This window comes from Lytechinus pictus, chromosome 13 (genome assembly GCF_037042905.1).
Source record: "Lytechinus pictus isolate F3 Inbred chromosome 13, Lp3.0, whole genome shotgun sequence".
Lineage (NCBI taxonomy): Eukaryota > Metazoa > Echinodermata > Echinoidea > Temnopleuroida > Toxopneustidae > Lytechinus > Lytechinus pictus.
The window spans coordinates 27687300-27705016 of record NC_087257.1 but is presented as its reverse complement, the minus strand read 5'-3'; the positions used below and the strand labels follow the sequence as shown (position 1 = coordinate 27705016).

Genomic DNA, 17717 nt, shown 5'->3' with positions numbered 1-17717 from the left:
GTTATTTTTTGATCCTCGCTTAATTCACAAATAATATTAATGTATGGAATCTGCATGAACCATTGTCGGAGACCAAATAAACCATGTTTGAGTTGTATAGGTTTACCTGACTGACAAAACGGAACAGGCCCAAAGCAGAAAGTAAGCTAATTTTTTTTCTTCTCTATATTCCAGTGGCCAAAATGAATGAGTTGACAAGTGATTTTCGTGTTGGATATGGCTCATTTATCGACAAGGGTGTCATTCCATTCGCTAATCAGTTCCCAAATGGGTAAGCATATATTCATTTTTAGCTCATCCGGCCTGAAGGGCCCGATGAGCTTATGCCGTGGCGTGGCATCTGTCGTCCATCAATATGTCACCAATATAATTCACTACAGTGTCAACTGTACTGAAATTAGAAATTGTGTTAAACTTTGTTGCGAGATGCCGGATGAGCTCCACATCATTGATGTAATAGTTACATTTCCTTGTTGCCCCAGGTGCAACATGAATAAATAAATGGCATCAATGGAGGGAACAGATAGAAAACTTGACAATCAACTTATTAGGCGATGTCGAAAGTCACTACCGGTATTTAACAGTTTCACAGGTGAACATCTGTGAAGAAGACATATATGTAAGTTTTGATTAAGATAACTGAAGAGCAATCCCAGTGATACATGCACCTGCATGAAGACAAATCAGGGTCCACTGACTGGGATAATAATATACAATTAATGCACATGTATGTGGAGCGTTGTGGCCCAGTGGATTAGTCTCCGGACTTTGAAACAGAGCTAGGGTTGTCGGTTCAAATCCCAGCCATGGCTTAGTTTCCTTCAGCAAGGAATTTATCCACATTGTGCTGCACTCAACCCAGGTGAGGTGAATGGGTACCTGCATGGCAGGAATTTGTTCCTTGAAATGCACTGAGCGCTGGAAGGCTGCTCAAGCTACAGCTGGGGTAATAATATCCAAGTCCTTTAGAAGCGCATGGAGACGTTATTTATAATGTGTTATGTGCTATACAAGAACTGTCTATTATTATTATTATGATTGATTGAGTGTGTTATGGCGATGCAGCATGCTCAAGGGTATTTGCAATATGCAGCACATAATGCTTTTGAATGCTATTGCATATACCCCAGAGGCCTGCATCAATTGTAAATAACGAAACGTCACAAATTTTAAAATGTGCATTATTTGTTTTATGAAAGGAGTCGGAGGTATGAATTTGTTGTTGAAATCCCTCCAAAGTTTCGAGGATCACACAGATGATGAGGTCATACACGCTTTATATTATGACATCACAGGCATATCTTGTATGCGTGCTTCAGTAAGCGCCGGCAGCATATGCCTTTACTTTGAAAGATGCATATATCAGATGGTGTCTCAGTTTTTGCGCGCTGTGGGTAAAATAATGCACCCCAAGCGCACAGTGCTAGCTGCATGGCTGAGAGGTTGGGTAGAAGTTAAGAATGAACACATGACTTGTGTACACACTCAATATTGGCTACATCCTTGAACCTGTTTTATTACACTGATTACAGAGACATTAATTATTGCAATGTATTAAGCGGAATAGAGAAGCAGAATTACTTTTCAAAAAATCTGCAGCGGTCAACATACCTTTACTAGATTGAGTGAATGATGCCTATGATTACAATGAAAAACATGGTAAAAAAAGGGACTTGACTAATTGGTATGCAAAGGCCTTTCACTTACTAATCAGTTTAACAATTTTCATTCATGCCAAAAAGTATAGCTCACTCATAAATACATTTTTGATACCGACTAATCAATGGTTTAATTTAGTGACATCCATGTTTTTCCCCTGCCGATGCTAATATTTATCAAAAGACAAAACTATTGCTGATCAGGATATCCAAAATATGACAAAATCGTAGGATCAAATGTTGTTAAACTGCCTCTTATGGAAAAGCCACAGTGTAATGGTTCTGACTCTTGCCCTGTAATCAGAGGGTCGTGTGTTCATGTCCCATCACGGCCTGGGATCCTTTGGCAAGGCGTCATACATACTTTGCCATTCTCCACCAGACGTTTATCGAAAGGGATGAACACCAATGTAGTTTTTCAAGCATTGTTAGCGCCTCACATGGCAACTGGCTAGAATACTCCCCTAGGAGTGGAGGATGGTGTATGTTATCTGCAGGAATGACCGAATCTGTAAACACTTAGATGCATGTACGTACAATTTACATATTAACCAGTATTAGTATTATTATTATAATTAACACATGTAGCGAAGACACATTTATTATGTGAGAAAGAAACACACATGTACATTACTTGTACAGCAAAGAAATGAATTGTGTCATCTGATTTTATAACAGGACCATCAATGTGAATGAACGATGCGAATCAGAAGCGTGTGATGCTCCTTACCTCTTTAGAAATAGACTGACCCTGACAGATGATAGTACATTATTTGAGGTGAGATGGTTTAATTATTCTATAAATTAACTTCTGAAGTTTTCCATCGCAATTACGGATGAACTGGTGAATCCGAGGGTTTATTGAACTCCATCTACCCCCCCCCCCACCCCACTATTGCTTTTATTTTCAGTGGCTATGTATGCTTCGTTATCAGTAAGTGTGTTATTGCTGCCTTCAGTAGAATGAGCATATGCTGGATGAGCAGGTAATACTTATACAAGATAGGCTCTGGTGCCCTGCAGAGTACAATCTGTGATTGCCAAGGGAGTGGCAATTAGTCCCATACAGTTATTTGGCAATCAACTGGATACCCAGACAGCTAGGTCACAAACGAACAAGATACCGGCATCAGAGTATCCTCTTGCTGGATACCCAATTAAAGGTCCCTGCCTTTGAATGAAAGAGTACAAGTATAAATAATACCCATGCCACACAATTTGGCTAATTAGCACAAACATTGTCAAATAGCCCATGAAATACAGCTTTGCTGCTACTGAGTGCCGTCAGAACTCCCCTAATTGTAATCTTGTGATTGTTTAACCCTAACCGGTCTGGGCTTTTTGGGGGTGTTATATGACGGGGGGTCGTAATAGTCAATATTTCCCCAAACTAGCCCTTGTAATATATTTTTTCGGATGTTTCCATTTGGAAGGCAGATTGCGTCTAGCTGTCCCATGTATTTTTTTTGTGGCTAGTCCATACACTACCTCTATGATGAGTTATTATTATGACATTAACAAAGTTTCATAGTTGACGTTGATCAAATCAATGACAAGGGATTGTGAGAAGGAGTCCTGTGATTTTGTTGTTTTTGTTTTCATTGTCCCCCACCAGGGAGCTCTGGGCAGTACCATATTGTCAGGCAGTCAGGATTCACCGGAGGCTGGGTTCGATGGATTGCTCCAAGTCGCTACTTGTCAGGATATAATCGGATGGAGGGAGAATGCTCACAATCTGGTGGTTTACATGTCTGATGCTATGTACCATACAGCGGGCGATGGACGGGTGAGGCACTGCTTCAATTGAGCTGCATCACACACTTATACCTGTGCTTTAGTGTCCTCATTTGTAGAATTTATCACTTCAATATTGTCTTGATAAAAAACAAAAAGGATCATGTCCATCACCATCATCATCATAACCATCTTGGTAATTGTCCAGGCTGAATACATTGTAAGTCTGCAAACACCTTTATAAACACAGGACTTGCATTAAAGGAGAAATATATAGACTATGGTATTATTGTATATCAATAGAAAGGTTATGATAAGGGGATTATCATTATGTCATTTTAAAAAATTTGAAAAAACATATGTGGGGTGCAAATCGTCCATTTAAAAGCGCTAAAATGCCACTCCGATATGTGCCTCAAATCTTGAAAAAGACTCAAATTTGATGACGTGTATGCTTGTACGAAAGACGTGATTGGCTGTTCCACATCAAGCTTGCATGCAAAGCCTGAATACTTTGATCATGAAATGGAAGAAAACCCAGAAGTTTATCTAGATTTGGATTTCGAAATCGATTATTTTGAAAAAGAGGAGATTGATGATGAAGATTCTAGCTCTAGTGAATGACATAGCGACATGGATCAAGGTGAATTAGGGGAATTCGTCGGCGATAGTGAGTCGGAAGAACTTGCCAAGTCGCTACCAACTCTCATGCAGCTGCATCGCACCACCAAATCAATTAAAATCAAGTTCACGACCACGTCCAGGCAGAGTCTCTTCATTCACTCACTCACTCAACAAATTGACTTCGAAATGAGACTGAAAATAATGCTTAGATTGTACTTTAAAAAGACGTTTTCTTTTTATCAAAAGAAATGCCTTCACCTCCGAAAGACTAATTGCGAAAGCTGATTTTGTTTATTTGTTTGTTACTTTTTTTTAGATGGGTGGTATTGTCAAACCCAATGATGGTCTATGTCACGTTGATCCAAGTACTGGTTTATACACCATAGATGAATCCCAGGTAAGTTGATCCTAGCTATTTTGCGGTCATGGGTTATTTGTGACCAGCTGCCCCTAAACCAACAATAAGTTGCCAGGGAAAGTTCACAATCAATAGCCCAAAAAGAAATTTGGTCTTCAAAAAAAGAAAAAAGAATATTAGCTTATACATAGGGGATTAATTCTTCTTCATGCTACCCATAGAGATATCATAATAATCTTTCCTGCAAGCTTTAATTGATAAAGTCTATGGCTTTATTCAAGATTTTGCCAGATTTCCAATTTCACCTCCATTCAGATTATGTGTAACAAGTTTTCCTGACCTAGAAAGTTAGGCACAATAAGAACCAAACAATGAAATCACAAAGAACAAACTGAATAGTTGTAGGTTTCCATCAAATTTATTATCTGAAAATAGAAATCTATGTACAATCCTATGGAATCACAATCCTCCTGACTCATAATTCAGTCAGTGAAGAAGCTCGATGAAGCCTTTTGTCAAAACCTGTTAATTATACCTCCACCAAACAAAGTTTGAGGAGGTATATAGGAATCAGCGTTATTTTGGGTGGTCGGTCAGGCGGTCAGTCAATTGCAAATCTTGCACATCAAACTACTTCCTCAGTTTTTAACGAATTCTCATGATATTTTGCTGACAGATATGTTTAATACAATATCAAACAAATAACAAAAAGAATTTAGGTATTTTTGCTCATTTTTATTTCCAGATATGAGCACAAAGTAAACAGAATTATAAATTATCTTAACATATCTTGAAGAGTAGGTTCTAGTTAATCCAATGATATGATAATCCAAATAATATCCAAATTGGCTGGCAAAGATTCCTTAGATTAAAGTCCACAATGCTGGTGATGACGAAAGTGATGTTGAAAGGCGATGGGTAATTACAGTCACTGTCGTGAGTTCAAATGTCTATGAAGACAAAGTTGATGATGATAAACAAGTCGATTTAGCAATCCATGAGTTGAAGAATGTTCTCTAGAACAGGTTGATGATCTTGACGAGAATCAAGAATTCCTCTCTCAAAATAAATAATTGCAAACATTTTATTGATGGTGTGCAAATAATTCCACAGAAGTTAAGGTTGTATTCCACAAAGAGATAAACTATGCACTGACATGAAGACTGGCTTGAAACTGAGTTCTGATCTGATTGAAGAAATTGACAGCCTTTTTTATTGATAACTTTCCAATATACTGGAAGCTTCTAGTATTGTCTTTCTTGAACAGTCCAATTCTACATGTTCTAGAAGACTCTTGATTGACCTCCTTGAAATCAACAATGTAAACAACATAGCTAATCTTATTGTCCCTTTTCTCTGCCAGCAGTCTCTATTGTCTACCAAGATCATTGTACATTACAAAAATACCAATCATTATTCTGTCTCATGCCTGCATACCAAAGCCTGAATGAGACATTCTGGAATATTCTTTAATCACACTATCCTTAGAAAGAAAAAACTAAATGAATGAATGCACTTTCTCTTACATTTCTTATATATATATTAACGCATAGATTTTGGGGTAAAGATGGGCAAGATGTATTTTTTTCATGTGTTGGAAACTGCATGTTGACATGGTATCAGTGTAGGGCATGGGTATTCATCACCTTCAGTGATAGTTCTAGTTTGAGTTTTTCTTAAGCAAAATACTGGGCTCTCAAGCGGTGAATATGCATAGTTTGGACACTGTTGTAGGCCTACTTTTATTGTCTTATATATTTCACTTTTGACTCCAGTCTGGGTCTTTAAAATGTTAGATGATATTTAAGAATATTTCACATTATTGGCCCCGTAGCAAAGCTTGAGATGGGCTTGAAATTATGATAAAAGGGAAGTAAGATATTGAGGTTTTACATTTTTTCATGTTTAATTATAATTGATGAATGTATGTTATTTGTTTCTTGTTTTTATAGGATTACCCTTCTCTAGGACAAGTATCAAGTCTTATCAAGGAAAAGGATATCTCAGTTTTGTTTGCAATCGCAGTTCTTTCTGAAAGATACAGAGTAAGAAAATGTTACAAATTCATTCATCTTTACTTAAAAAAACAACATACCCGTGTTGCTATGTACAGACCGTAGATGAAAAAGTGTGTTATGGTACACCCTGTGTACAGTTCTGGAAGGACTGAGATTTAAAAAAAATCGATAGAAATACAAGTGAAATGGAGAGGTGAGAAAGTGGAGGCCAGGAAGTATAGTATTCTTTTTGGAATGAGTGTAGTCCTTAAAAGGACTGTAAACCAGGAATGGAAAGCTGAGTAGTAGGCAGGGCGAGAGGCTTGAGCAAATAAGATAAGGCTGGCTTGAGTCGGTGAATGGAGTTGTAGCAGGACCAGGAGAGAAGATTCAACGTTTCCGGCAGGTACCAGTATGACTGTCCGTCTTCAGGAGTGAGTAATCGCTAAGCATGCTTCGGAACTTGTGGTGTATATGCGGATCTGGGGGAAAAAGTGGGCCAGCGGTCTCCGCAGTTTGGCAGGCTTTGGCCGGTGGCGACGCTCTGTGTGTGAGTTAACGCGTGGGCAGTGGGTACGTGGACATGGAGAACTAGTGTCGGTGGAGGAGCGGGGGCGGGTGTCTATGCTTTTCTTAGTTGCTGCGTTGGTGGTGGGTCTTGTGTTCATTGAGTCGGATGTCAAAATCGTGTTCGGTTTCACCTATGTAGACTTTGCTGCAGTCGCAGGGGTCTTTTAGATAGACAGCTGGTCGTTTGTTGGGTGCATGCTTGTCATTGTGAGAGTGAAGGATGGAGTGAAGCTTGTGGGTGGATTAGTGTCTGATGAGAATGTTGGCTGAGTGGAGGATGCGTTGTAGTTGTTGGGATGTCTTGCCCATGTAGGGGAGTATAATGGTTGTCGTAGGCTTGGTATTGGATTGGGTTCTGGTTATGTCAATGCTGGTCTGGTTTGGAAGCTTGAGTGTTGATTTTCCTTCTGGGATATTGGTTGATGGAAGTGATACTCTACACTCTCCCATTATCTGCATCAATTGTATTTATACTTGGTACAAATGTTAGTAGCTCCATGGTACAAATAATCATTGGATATTACCGCATGTGTGTTCTTGAAGATAAAGGTCAAAGGTCATCTAATGGTGAAAAGATCATATTACATATTTTCTTTATTGCGAAATCAGCCGAGACTTGTGGTTTGTGAACCACCTTGTTTATTATAACAAGTCTGTATAAAATGTTTTACCCAAGGCTGTCACATAATCAAGGTCTAAGGTTATTTAGGGAAAATGAATATAGCGTTATATTATCATTATGAATGGTGTTTTTGTGAATGATTATTCAATATTTATTCAATCGTTTTCAAAGTCAGCACTGCTGTTATATTGAATCGCATAATGCAAGCGAGACTGCCAGAGGCATTCCCCTTGTTCCCTGATCCTGCCCGATCTGAAGGTTTGTCAAATCATAGCCAAATCGGCATAGTGGAACAGGGGCATTAGATTCCTGAAAATATTTTGTTCTTGTGATGAAAAAAGAACTGTTGCGGGTTCACCTTCAAGCGTGACTTAAGTAAGCATAATAGATCGTGATGATCTATGATGATCTAACTCACCTTTGAGCTCATGAGTTCAAAGGTCATAAGTTCAAATGTCGCATTGGTAATGATCATACACATAATGGTATCTCAAATATTTTTCTTATTTTCAGAACCTTCTGCCATATTTTCCAGGATCAGAAGTAAGAGAGCTTTCAGCAAACTCTGAACGGCTGGTGAATGCAGTAGAAGAGTTTTACAACGTAAGAATATCTTCAATGTTAAGATGTTCCAATGGACCAGAATATTGTTACATTTTACTGAGATACTTGTAAGATCCTTATCACTTGGAGTCGTCTCATTCCTAGCATTTGAAATAATAATGCATATAAAGCTTTCCTGCCAAATAAAAACACTCCTTTGAATTTCATAAAAAGATTTTTGGAACCCCTTTTAATATTTTTTTCATTCAAAATTGGAAGGTGTATTGACAGTTACCAGAAAGAAGTCATCTCTAAGCTTGTTTATTATCTATTAGGATGACTTTGTTTAGAAGCTGTTGAGATGCAAACAGACACTTGCTGGGGCTTGGATATATTTGATGTTCATTAGATTCCTTGACACATTGACTATCTTTTTTTGCGAGAAGAAGAAGTCTTTATTTTACAACAACAAATAAACTACAAAATAGCCCATCGGAATCTAGTAACCGCATGAGAGCAAAAAATGTCATGCATCAATATTCAATCTTAGCATTTCCTGAAGACGACAAGAACACACTTGTCGAAACATCGAGATTGGGTGGTCCTTTTCAGGACCAACACTTGCCCAAGAAAGATACATGGTGTACCGTGAAACCTCTACACTAATCTTAGCATAATGGAAAAAAACAATTTTTTTTGTAAAAAAACAATTATAGCTCTAGTTCAGTATTGGAGATTACATCAAAAGCAATGTGCATGCTGATTCCTAGCATTGCCATGTAATCCGGCCTCGACGTGATTGTTCAGCAGATACTTTAGACGCAGAAGTATGGTTTATATGTACAATGTTATTTCATGAAATAATAAGGAAGGCAACATGAGTGCTCAGAATGTTGTGTATGAATCGAATCAAATTTTGCATGTTTCTTATTTCTCTAGTCTATCAGGAGCCAAGTATCGCTATCTATCCAAGCCCCTGAGGAGATTGTTCTTGATGTCACCGCAAACTGCAGCCCCCGCAGACAAACTGGCCCAAGCACCTGCTCTGCATTGCAAGTTGGAGATGAAGTGTATTTTGATATTGACGTTACAGCTGAAAGCTGCATTGAAGGGGGCTCCACAAGGTATGTATTATACATGCCACACGTGGCGTATCTAGGACAAATGGCGCCCCTTTCAAAGTGCATTTTATAGATATAATGCTATTTCCAGCCATACGGAGAAATGCAGAAAAAATGGTAGTCATGGGCAATTTCATAAAAAGCATGATAATTCTATCGTACAGTACAACTTAAGGCCTTTCTGATATATAATTTGTTAAAACCAACTAGAGGAGGCCTTTCATCAACAAAACATACAAGCATACAAACAACAAACATATATATACTTTATTAAAGAAAAATGAGAACAATCTACATTCCCCCAAGGACCTGTTTTTCCAGACACCCGAATATACACACCAAAATTTTGCACCGCTGTAAATCTCCCCGAAATAAGACAAATGGACCAGTCCTCAGTCTACATGTACTCTCTGTCTACATGTACCCTCTGTAGTCCACATTGGAACCGTCTGAAGCGTGTGGGACAATGGCAAGGCAATGAAAAACACTGTCAAACTCTTACGGGGAACTGAAATATTCCCCTTTAGAAGAAATTCCCCTTAAGATACCTCTTTTTCAGACGTATATTCCCCCTATGGTCCAAATTATATAATTTATATGTTCACTTTGTGTAATCATTAACATGATGCATATCTAAACAATTAATGCGAGTGGGACATTTTAGGGAGAAGTAATTTCACGAAGCATATATCTAACTAAGCAATTAACGCAAGCAGGATGGGTGAGCTGAAATTGTTGATATACTTACCTGAATAGGGATATTTTAAGGACTATTTGTAGGAATTCATAAATAACATACGTATCTCTTCTGCGTAATGCGAGCGCGAAGCGTTAGCTGATTTTTTTTTTTTTATATATCCTCACCTAAAGAGGGTCATTTCAATGATTGTTTGTAAAATTAATGAAGAGGATTTGTATCTCCCTTATCAAATCAGCGCGTGATGAAAAGCTTTGACAAGTACACCAGAAAAAATATATATTTGAAAGGAATCTTTTATAAGGAGTTTTGTTGGAATTCTTGAAGAGAATATATATATCACTAATTAATAGTTGGCACAAATATTCATCCCTGGGTAAAGACATGCAAGATTCACTTTCTAAATGATTGTGTTGGGCATGGTAATAGCATAGGACGTTGGTATTAATCACCTTCAGTGGTATTTTCTACGCCTTTATTCCTTTGCCTTTTCTCTTCATTTTTTGCTTTTCTTTTCTTTATTTGCGCCCCCCTCTTCCCCTTTGCACCCCCCTGAAAGTGGCGCCCGGGGCACGTGCCCCCCTTGCCCCCCGCTACATGAGCCACTGATACATGCACACATCAGCAGGTGCTAATCAGACAGCACCATTTCTATGTATGCGGAATATTATAAGTGTATGTTCTAAAATATTTTTAGCAATCAAAACCTCAGAAACATGCCAGAATGGGTGATGTGACCACTTTATTCATTGTTTGATAATAAAGTTGATTGGAACTTATGTACAATGTACTGTATCACACAAAAATTACTACTTGGGTCTCAGGACTTTTTGTGATCTACATGATGATGATGATGATATATGATAATGAGGATGATAATCGCGATTCCATCTATTTGTTCAATAACAGTATATCCATCAGTCCCGTTGGTTTCCATGAGGAGCTGCGTATAAATGTTGAGGTCATCTGTGAATGTGCCTGTCAGGAGCAGGGGGTGAGTCTAATTCCTTAAAGTTTGTTTTTCATCAAAATGATAATCCTAAAGTTGCCTTAAAAACGGACATATACGCTTTTCGACATGCACTCAGAGTAAACTTGCATGAATGAACAGAACACTAGAATGAAACATTAGAACGCTAGAACGAAACAATGGTATAAACTGCACACTGCATCCGAGCTTGTTGGCTAAAGCAAACCTTTTAGTACAAATGTTAAAGAATGTTCAGTTGTGGATATTAATTTTCAAACCGAATGATCAAACACAATTCGCAGATGAAGCTATGTTAGGAGCTTCATCTATCCATGTTTTTCTCTTGACAAAGGTCCATAAAAATTCAAGGCTGTCACACTAGAGTCCAACAGATTGTTGAGACAGTGATTGATTTGTTTTTCTGAGCATTCTTGTGTTATAATGAATGAACATGTATCTACTCTATTCTAGACTCTCGTTAAAGGTGATCAATGTGATATTGTTTAACCAGTATTGAATACAGCTTCCCGTCTTATACCAACAGCTACGTTAAGTCTAGCTCTTTGTACTTGCACTCAAGGCAATCAGCATGTTTATTTATTGTTTATTTTCTAGATTCCCAACAGTCCTGAGTGCAATAACAATGGAACGGATCAGTGTGGAACATGCGTTTGTAATGCAGGTCGCTATGGTGACGAATGCCAGTGCAGTGGCGAGAGCTCAACTGCAGGAAATGAACGGCTTGCCTGTGTAGCGTAAGTATATAGATTGAATGCTTTGTTATCATAGATGTTCTTGGGGACTGCATCGCTAGGATCAGAATGTGTATAAGCCGTACCACAGATATTCCAAGAGGAATTATGTTGCATGAATCACAAACTAGTGCAATATTGGCCCACCGAGTCAAATATATTGTGTTCCATGAAATAAGCCATTCAATATGATTACCGGTATATCTATCCACCCCCTCCCCCAATTTTGTTTTTTAAATAGAGTGATTGAGCAAAGTTACTTATCATAATCGGTTCCTGTGGCCCCACTTCATGAAGTCATTTTGATCATTAAAATGTGACTTCATACATGTAACTTTATGACAATGTACAGTATCATGTGAGATGCATTGCATTGCTTATTAGGCACATTGTCTATTAATATGCACATTTGAGTTGGATAATGGACTCTCGGAGTTGAATATTGTAACAAGATCTCACTAATTCTCTCCATTGACAGATATAATGTAAAATACATAGGACAGGTAATATGCTAACAATATTGCATGCCAGCAAGCAAACATTTGTATTAAATACAAATGTTTGCTTGCTGGCAGGATCAGAATGTGAGAGTAGTACCAGAGATATTCCAAAAGATAGGGCCAATGTTGCATGAATCACAGACTAGTGCAATATTGGCCCTATTAAATCTACAGAACTTTGTAGTTCTTTTATATATAATAATTTCCATTATTTTTTTCTTTAATTTTGTGATTCCAGACCTGGTTCTTCGGCTGTCTGCTCCGGTCGTGGTGAATGTATCTGTGGGGATTGTGTTTGCAACAAACAGGATGTAAGTTCACTTCGTTTATTCAAATTGTAGTCATTCTGTAAAAGATGTTGTAACCTCTTTCAGAATAAATTGCAACTTGAAGGTTAATTATTTTCCGTGATGGGTTGTAATTCAAGGTGAGATAATTTTAGTTTGTACTACTAAAAAAGATGGATTTGATCTTAACCCTAAATAGACTGGGCTATTCCAACGCCTAAGAACATGGGGGGGTGGCAGTCGTGACGAAAATTGGCACATGCATTACCCATGGCATAATCTACAAAACGATAAGTTCAAATTCTGCGAAAAATATCATTGCTGATTAATTTTACTAATTTATGCGTAAAATCAGAAGTTTTACTCTAATTAACTAAGTAATGCCCCTAGAATGCTAATTTCTGGTAAACAGACTCTTCATATAGATCTGATCAAATTTACTTTTACATTTATTGCCTTGAAGTATTTTATTGTTTTCTACATTTCTTATGTATTTCCTTGTTTTTTTATACTTTTTTTCTGCACTGACTGCTGACAGTTTTCTTAATACATTTACGTGCACTATCGTAAAAGAGTCCTGTCAGCTCATGTAAATACCCATGAACTGAGCCACATGCCTGTGTATGGAGTATAAGATCACATCCCACTGCTGCCACCATATGTTGTAATAATGTCTATTACTTTGATGATCCAGACTTGGTCTTAAACTAAGAGGACTGTCTAATAAATGAATCTCAGTACGTCAGCTTTAAGAGGATGTTAACAAGTGGCCATATTTATTGCTCCTGTCTGTCACAATAATCCACATCACATCTTGCGCATTACAATATTGTTACATATTAGTTTGGGTATAACATAATATTCAAAATGTATCACCAAGTCCCATACCTTTTTGCAGTGGTTGATGCGTTTGCTATATCACAATGTAAACAAAAGGTTGCACTGTGACCTGGAATTCCTTTTTTTCACAATTTAAGCAATGACTGTTCAAGCCTAATGGTATCCCAGCTTATTGAGATTCATGTATGTAAACACACACATATATATATATATATATATATATAGAAATAAAAGGATGGAATATATCTCGGGACATAAATTCCAAAATAGGCATATCTTTACAAATTACAAGATTTTTACATTTACTTTTTTCTTTCCTAATGATAATTTTCTCATGTATTTTGATTCAGGACCCTACTCATGTTGTGTCTGGGGAGTTTTGCCAATGTGACAATTTCACTTGTCCACTCTTTGAAGGACAACTGTGTGGAGGTATGTTAAAGGAAATAGCCATTTGTATGCTAACATGTAGCTCCGAGCTCAAGTTAAGAAAGGGGTGAAGAGAAAAAGAGACATTAGGGGGGTACGTTAAAGGAAATAACCATTTGTATGCTAAGATTCTGCTCCGAGCTCAAGTTAAGAAAGGGGGAGAAGAGAAAAACAGCTACAGGCTGAAAACAATATGATTAAAAGAAATAGAAAATAATGTAGCAATGAAGATAATAGAGTTTTAGCATTTTTCACCTCAAAACCCCTAAAGGGCAGATTAATCCCCCCCCAAAAAAAAAATTCATGATATAGCTGTACCACAGAAAGCTGACGCTAGGTCGTTCCATGACTTTTTCTTCACAGCCTGCCGTCTGCGTCTGTTCTATTTTTTAAACTAAATTTGTGACCACCAGTTACATGATTCTAAAATTATCCAACGTTTTGTCTACGTCAAACCCAAAATTGCTTTTAAAAAATGTGACTTAATTTAACAAACCAATGCCAATTGTGTTTTTAGCCAAAACTCATCAGTGTCTCATTTTTTCTTATCAAAACCTCAATGTGGTACAGGATGGGTTTTGTCTGTTGTGGGCAAAAGATATTTGAAATAGTATAGATTCGTTTACATGTAATGCAATGTCAGAATGTATTTTTTTTTATTACATGTGTTTGTTCAGTTGGTAGAGCATCTGTATCACAATCGGCAGGTCGGGAGTTCAAGCCCTGGCCGCATCCGACTAAAAGACGTTAAAAGATGGGAGTTGCTGCTATCCTGTTAATTATTCAACAATTCAAGGGATAGAGCCACGTCTGGGGCTGCACAGTGGCTGCCGGGCCCAAAATCAATTGGGAAAATAGTTTTCGAAGCATTTCTATTTTCATATTTCATTTCAAACAATAAAATATGGATTTTCATTTTGTTTTAATAATACTTCTACATAGGACCTACAAGGGGACGGTGTGAATGTGATAGTAAGACCCAACAAAGCAAATGTCATTGCAAAGCCCAATATGAGGGAGATTCATGTAACTGTCTCAAGTCCCAAGAAGCATGTATTGCCCCCAACGGAGTAAGTATAATATACCAATTCCTTGGGATCTACTCCTGTCTTGCTGTGATCTAATCTGCTCGATGGCCCACTTGAACAAGAAATTTGAAACAGACTCTTTTGATATTGAAGGAGGTGTTCAAATGATGAATAAAAAAATAGAGTACTCTTTCTATGGTATTGGTAGCATTTACGCCCCAATCTTTTGCTATAATTGTTTTATTCTTATTCTCATCTGACGAGCCCTCATGTATGTGGTCCAATGAATAATTTTGTACTATCAATTTCCTAATCAAGTAGGGAATTTCTCTTTTAAAATTTGAATTCATTTGATATGATCATGATTTTATGACCTCGCTATATGTTTATGATTGGATTCGTGTGCATAGGGGGAAAATGGATGTCGTGCGGGAATCTATTATCAATATCAACACCTTCAATCATAATCATCATCACTTTTATATTTACGCCTATGGGGCATTTATTGTGACTGTCATGATACCGACGACCAGCAGAATCGGAACACATTTATGCCAGTTATTGTAATAGTTAATGATAAAATTTAACAATTGTATGTCATGATTCTGCAATCATCGACATATTTGGTTATTATAGTTGTTATCACAATTTTTTTTGGTTTTTATTGCAGCTGATATGTAATTCTCATGGTACCTGTTCATGTGGGGCTTGTAGATGTGAAATAAATTCACCCTTTAAAGGACCAACATGTTCTGACTGTGCTGTAAGTATGTCTTCCCAAACACCATTAACAAATTACTCTTTCTCTGTCTCAAACTTTAAGATTATGAGGGTGACAGTTTTCATAAGTTCTTAATTAATCTTCTGTTGATCTTCAAATTGGCATCAATCATTGACTTTGTATTCATTTTCATACTTAAAAAAATTGTAAATGGTTAAAGCGGGATTATAGTATGCAGCAATTGGAAACATTTCTATTAAGTGCTATATAATGTTGTATACAGTATTATATTATTATTATTATCATCATCATCATCTTCATTATTATTATTATTAATATTATTATTACTATTATTATTATTAGTAGTATTATTAGTATTATTATTATTAAATCAACGTTAATGATAAACAGAATTTGTATTTTTTCATCACATTGTCCATTAAAAGTATGTAATGGTTACATTTAGCTCAAAATTAACGGCTTCTTTTATAGCATGCACCACATACTGTTTGCAGATATTGTTTAATTACTTTAATATGTAATTGCTTACATTTACATTCTAGATAACAAGGAACTGCCAAAGTGTTTCCTGAAGAAGACTTTTCCTCTATATAGAATATGAATTAGATTGATCTTACTCTTACTGTTCTTGTAAAACAGGAATTTTTTCAACACTCTTCCTTCCCATATGCAGACACGTCATCCCGTCGAGAAACCCACCTTTGAATATTGATATTTTCTCAATTATAAGCCATGTACGTCTTGTTTGGCAAATGTACATCCCCATTCACCAAATTTTAAAGTGGGTCCCGGTGGGTGTTTTATATTTTTGTAATCTTTTCTTGTGGTATACAAGACACACCAGATTTTCATTGGTGTTGATTTAGTTCCTAAGAAAGGATCACAGTCCATAACTTACAAACAGCTTTATGAAACACCAACGTGAAATGATTTATTTCCTCCATGTTTGCAGACCTGTGCAGGACAGTGTGAGGTATATCAGGAATGTGTCCAGTGCAAGGCTTTTGACAGCGGCCCTCTGACAGAAGAAGAGTGTAATATGTGTACTGTTGAAGTCAGGAAAGTTGATAGTTTCCCTGATGGTAAGTTGATTGAGGATGTTGCAGATCGGGTGAGGGGGGTGTTGGGAACTTTTCATGCAGAGTAATTTGCTCTCGGCTAATCAGCAGTAAGGATATCTACATGTATTACCTCATAACAGCAGACTTGCCCCACCCACCTCAGTCCTCAATTCCTCTCAAATAGCCCAGTCCTTTCAGGGTTAATAAAGGACATAAAATTATCTAACAGCACAATTACAGCAAATCAAAATCAAGCATTCCATGATAGTTACCATATAATCATAATAATGATAATAATATGTCCATTTATATAGCGCAGTTACTATGTGCATATACTCAACTGCGCTTTGAAACTTGGTATCATGTTATTACCCCAGCTGTAGCTGAGCCACCATAGAGGCGCTAAAGCGTTCAAGGAATAAATCCTATCAGGTAACCATTCACCTCACCTGGGTCAAGTGCAGCAGAATGTGGATAGATTTCTTGCCAAAGAAAATTACGCCATGGCTGGGATTTGAACCCACTACCCTCTGTTTCAGAGTCTGGAGACTAATCCACTGGGCCACAACGCTCCATATAAGCAAAGTTACAATGAAAAAATATACAACTGCTCCCAGGTCTAACAAAAATGCGCCATTTTTTGTATTAATTGATTAGAACTGATTTTATTTTGAAGTGTTTATCTATTTTTCTGTGTTTTCAATTTATGTTGCAGTGGATTACCCGTACAACTGTTCAGTGACTCATACTGACAACTGTTCCATAGTCTTTATACCTCACTTTGTAAATGGAGAAGATTCAGTCCCGGTCATCTACGTCTTGGCAGAAACGAGTAAGTCAATCCTTGTGAAACAAACGTCATCTCTTGTCAGACTCAAAATTGCTCAATCTATTAGGGTAAAAGCCACTTCCAGCTTTGGCAAATTCGTTAAACTGTGTCTATCACTGTTCCACTATTATATGAATCTTAATACAGCGCAATATGGAGGTTATGACATGAAATTGTCTTTTTCAGTTTTAGTTGCGCCAATCATCGCCATGCTTCATGGACTGATCTATGAATAATGATGGTCCAACAAAGAGACGATGAGCCATGATGCAATGATAGTCACCTGATTATGTGCATCTTACATACAGTCACATGTTCGTAAATTCATTAACTAACTGATGATTGTCATCGTTCT

At 37.3% G+C, this 17717-nt stretch overlaps 1 protein-coding gene across 1 annotated transcript in view; it reads left to right on the top strand.

Annotated features, from left to right (window-relative positions):
• LOC129275194 (integrin beta-1-like) overlaps nucleotides 1-17717 on the top strand; it is a 46881-nt gene that overhangs the window by 23966 nt on the left and 5198 nt on the right. The window contains exons 7-21 of the mRNA XM_064108525.1: nucleotides 175-271; nucleotides 2337-2436; nucleotides 3274-3444; nucleotides 4333-4413; nucleotides 6327-6419; nucleotides 8077-8166; nucleotides 9046-9230; nucleotides 10834-10918; nucleotides 11510-11649; nucleotides 12385-12457; nucleotides 13624-13705; nucleotides 14645-14772; nucleotides 15401-15493; nucleotides 16425-16554; nucleotides 17249-17365. Of these exons, the coding sequence (XP_063964595.1) occupies nucleotides 175-271; nucleotides 2337-2436; nucleotides 3274-3444; nucleotides 4333-4413; nucleotides 6327-6419; nucleotides 8077-8166; nucleotides 9046-9230; nucleotides 10834-10918; nucleotides 11510-11649; nucleotides 12385-12457; nucleotides 13624-13705; nucleotides 14645-14772; nucleotides 15401-15493; nucleotides 16425-16554; nucleotides 17249-17365 (1665 nt within the window). The remainder of the gene's footprint in view (nucleotides 1-174; nucleotides 272-2336; nucleotides 2437-3273; nucleotides 3445-4332; nucleotides 4414-6326; nucleotides 6420-8076; nucleotides 8167-9045; nucleotides 9231-10833; nucleotides 10919-11509; nucleotides 11650-12384; nucleotides 12458-13623; nucleotides 13706-14644; nucleotides 14773-15400; nucleotides 15494-16424; nucleotides 16555-17248; nucleotides 17366-17717) is intronic.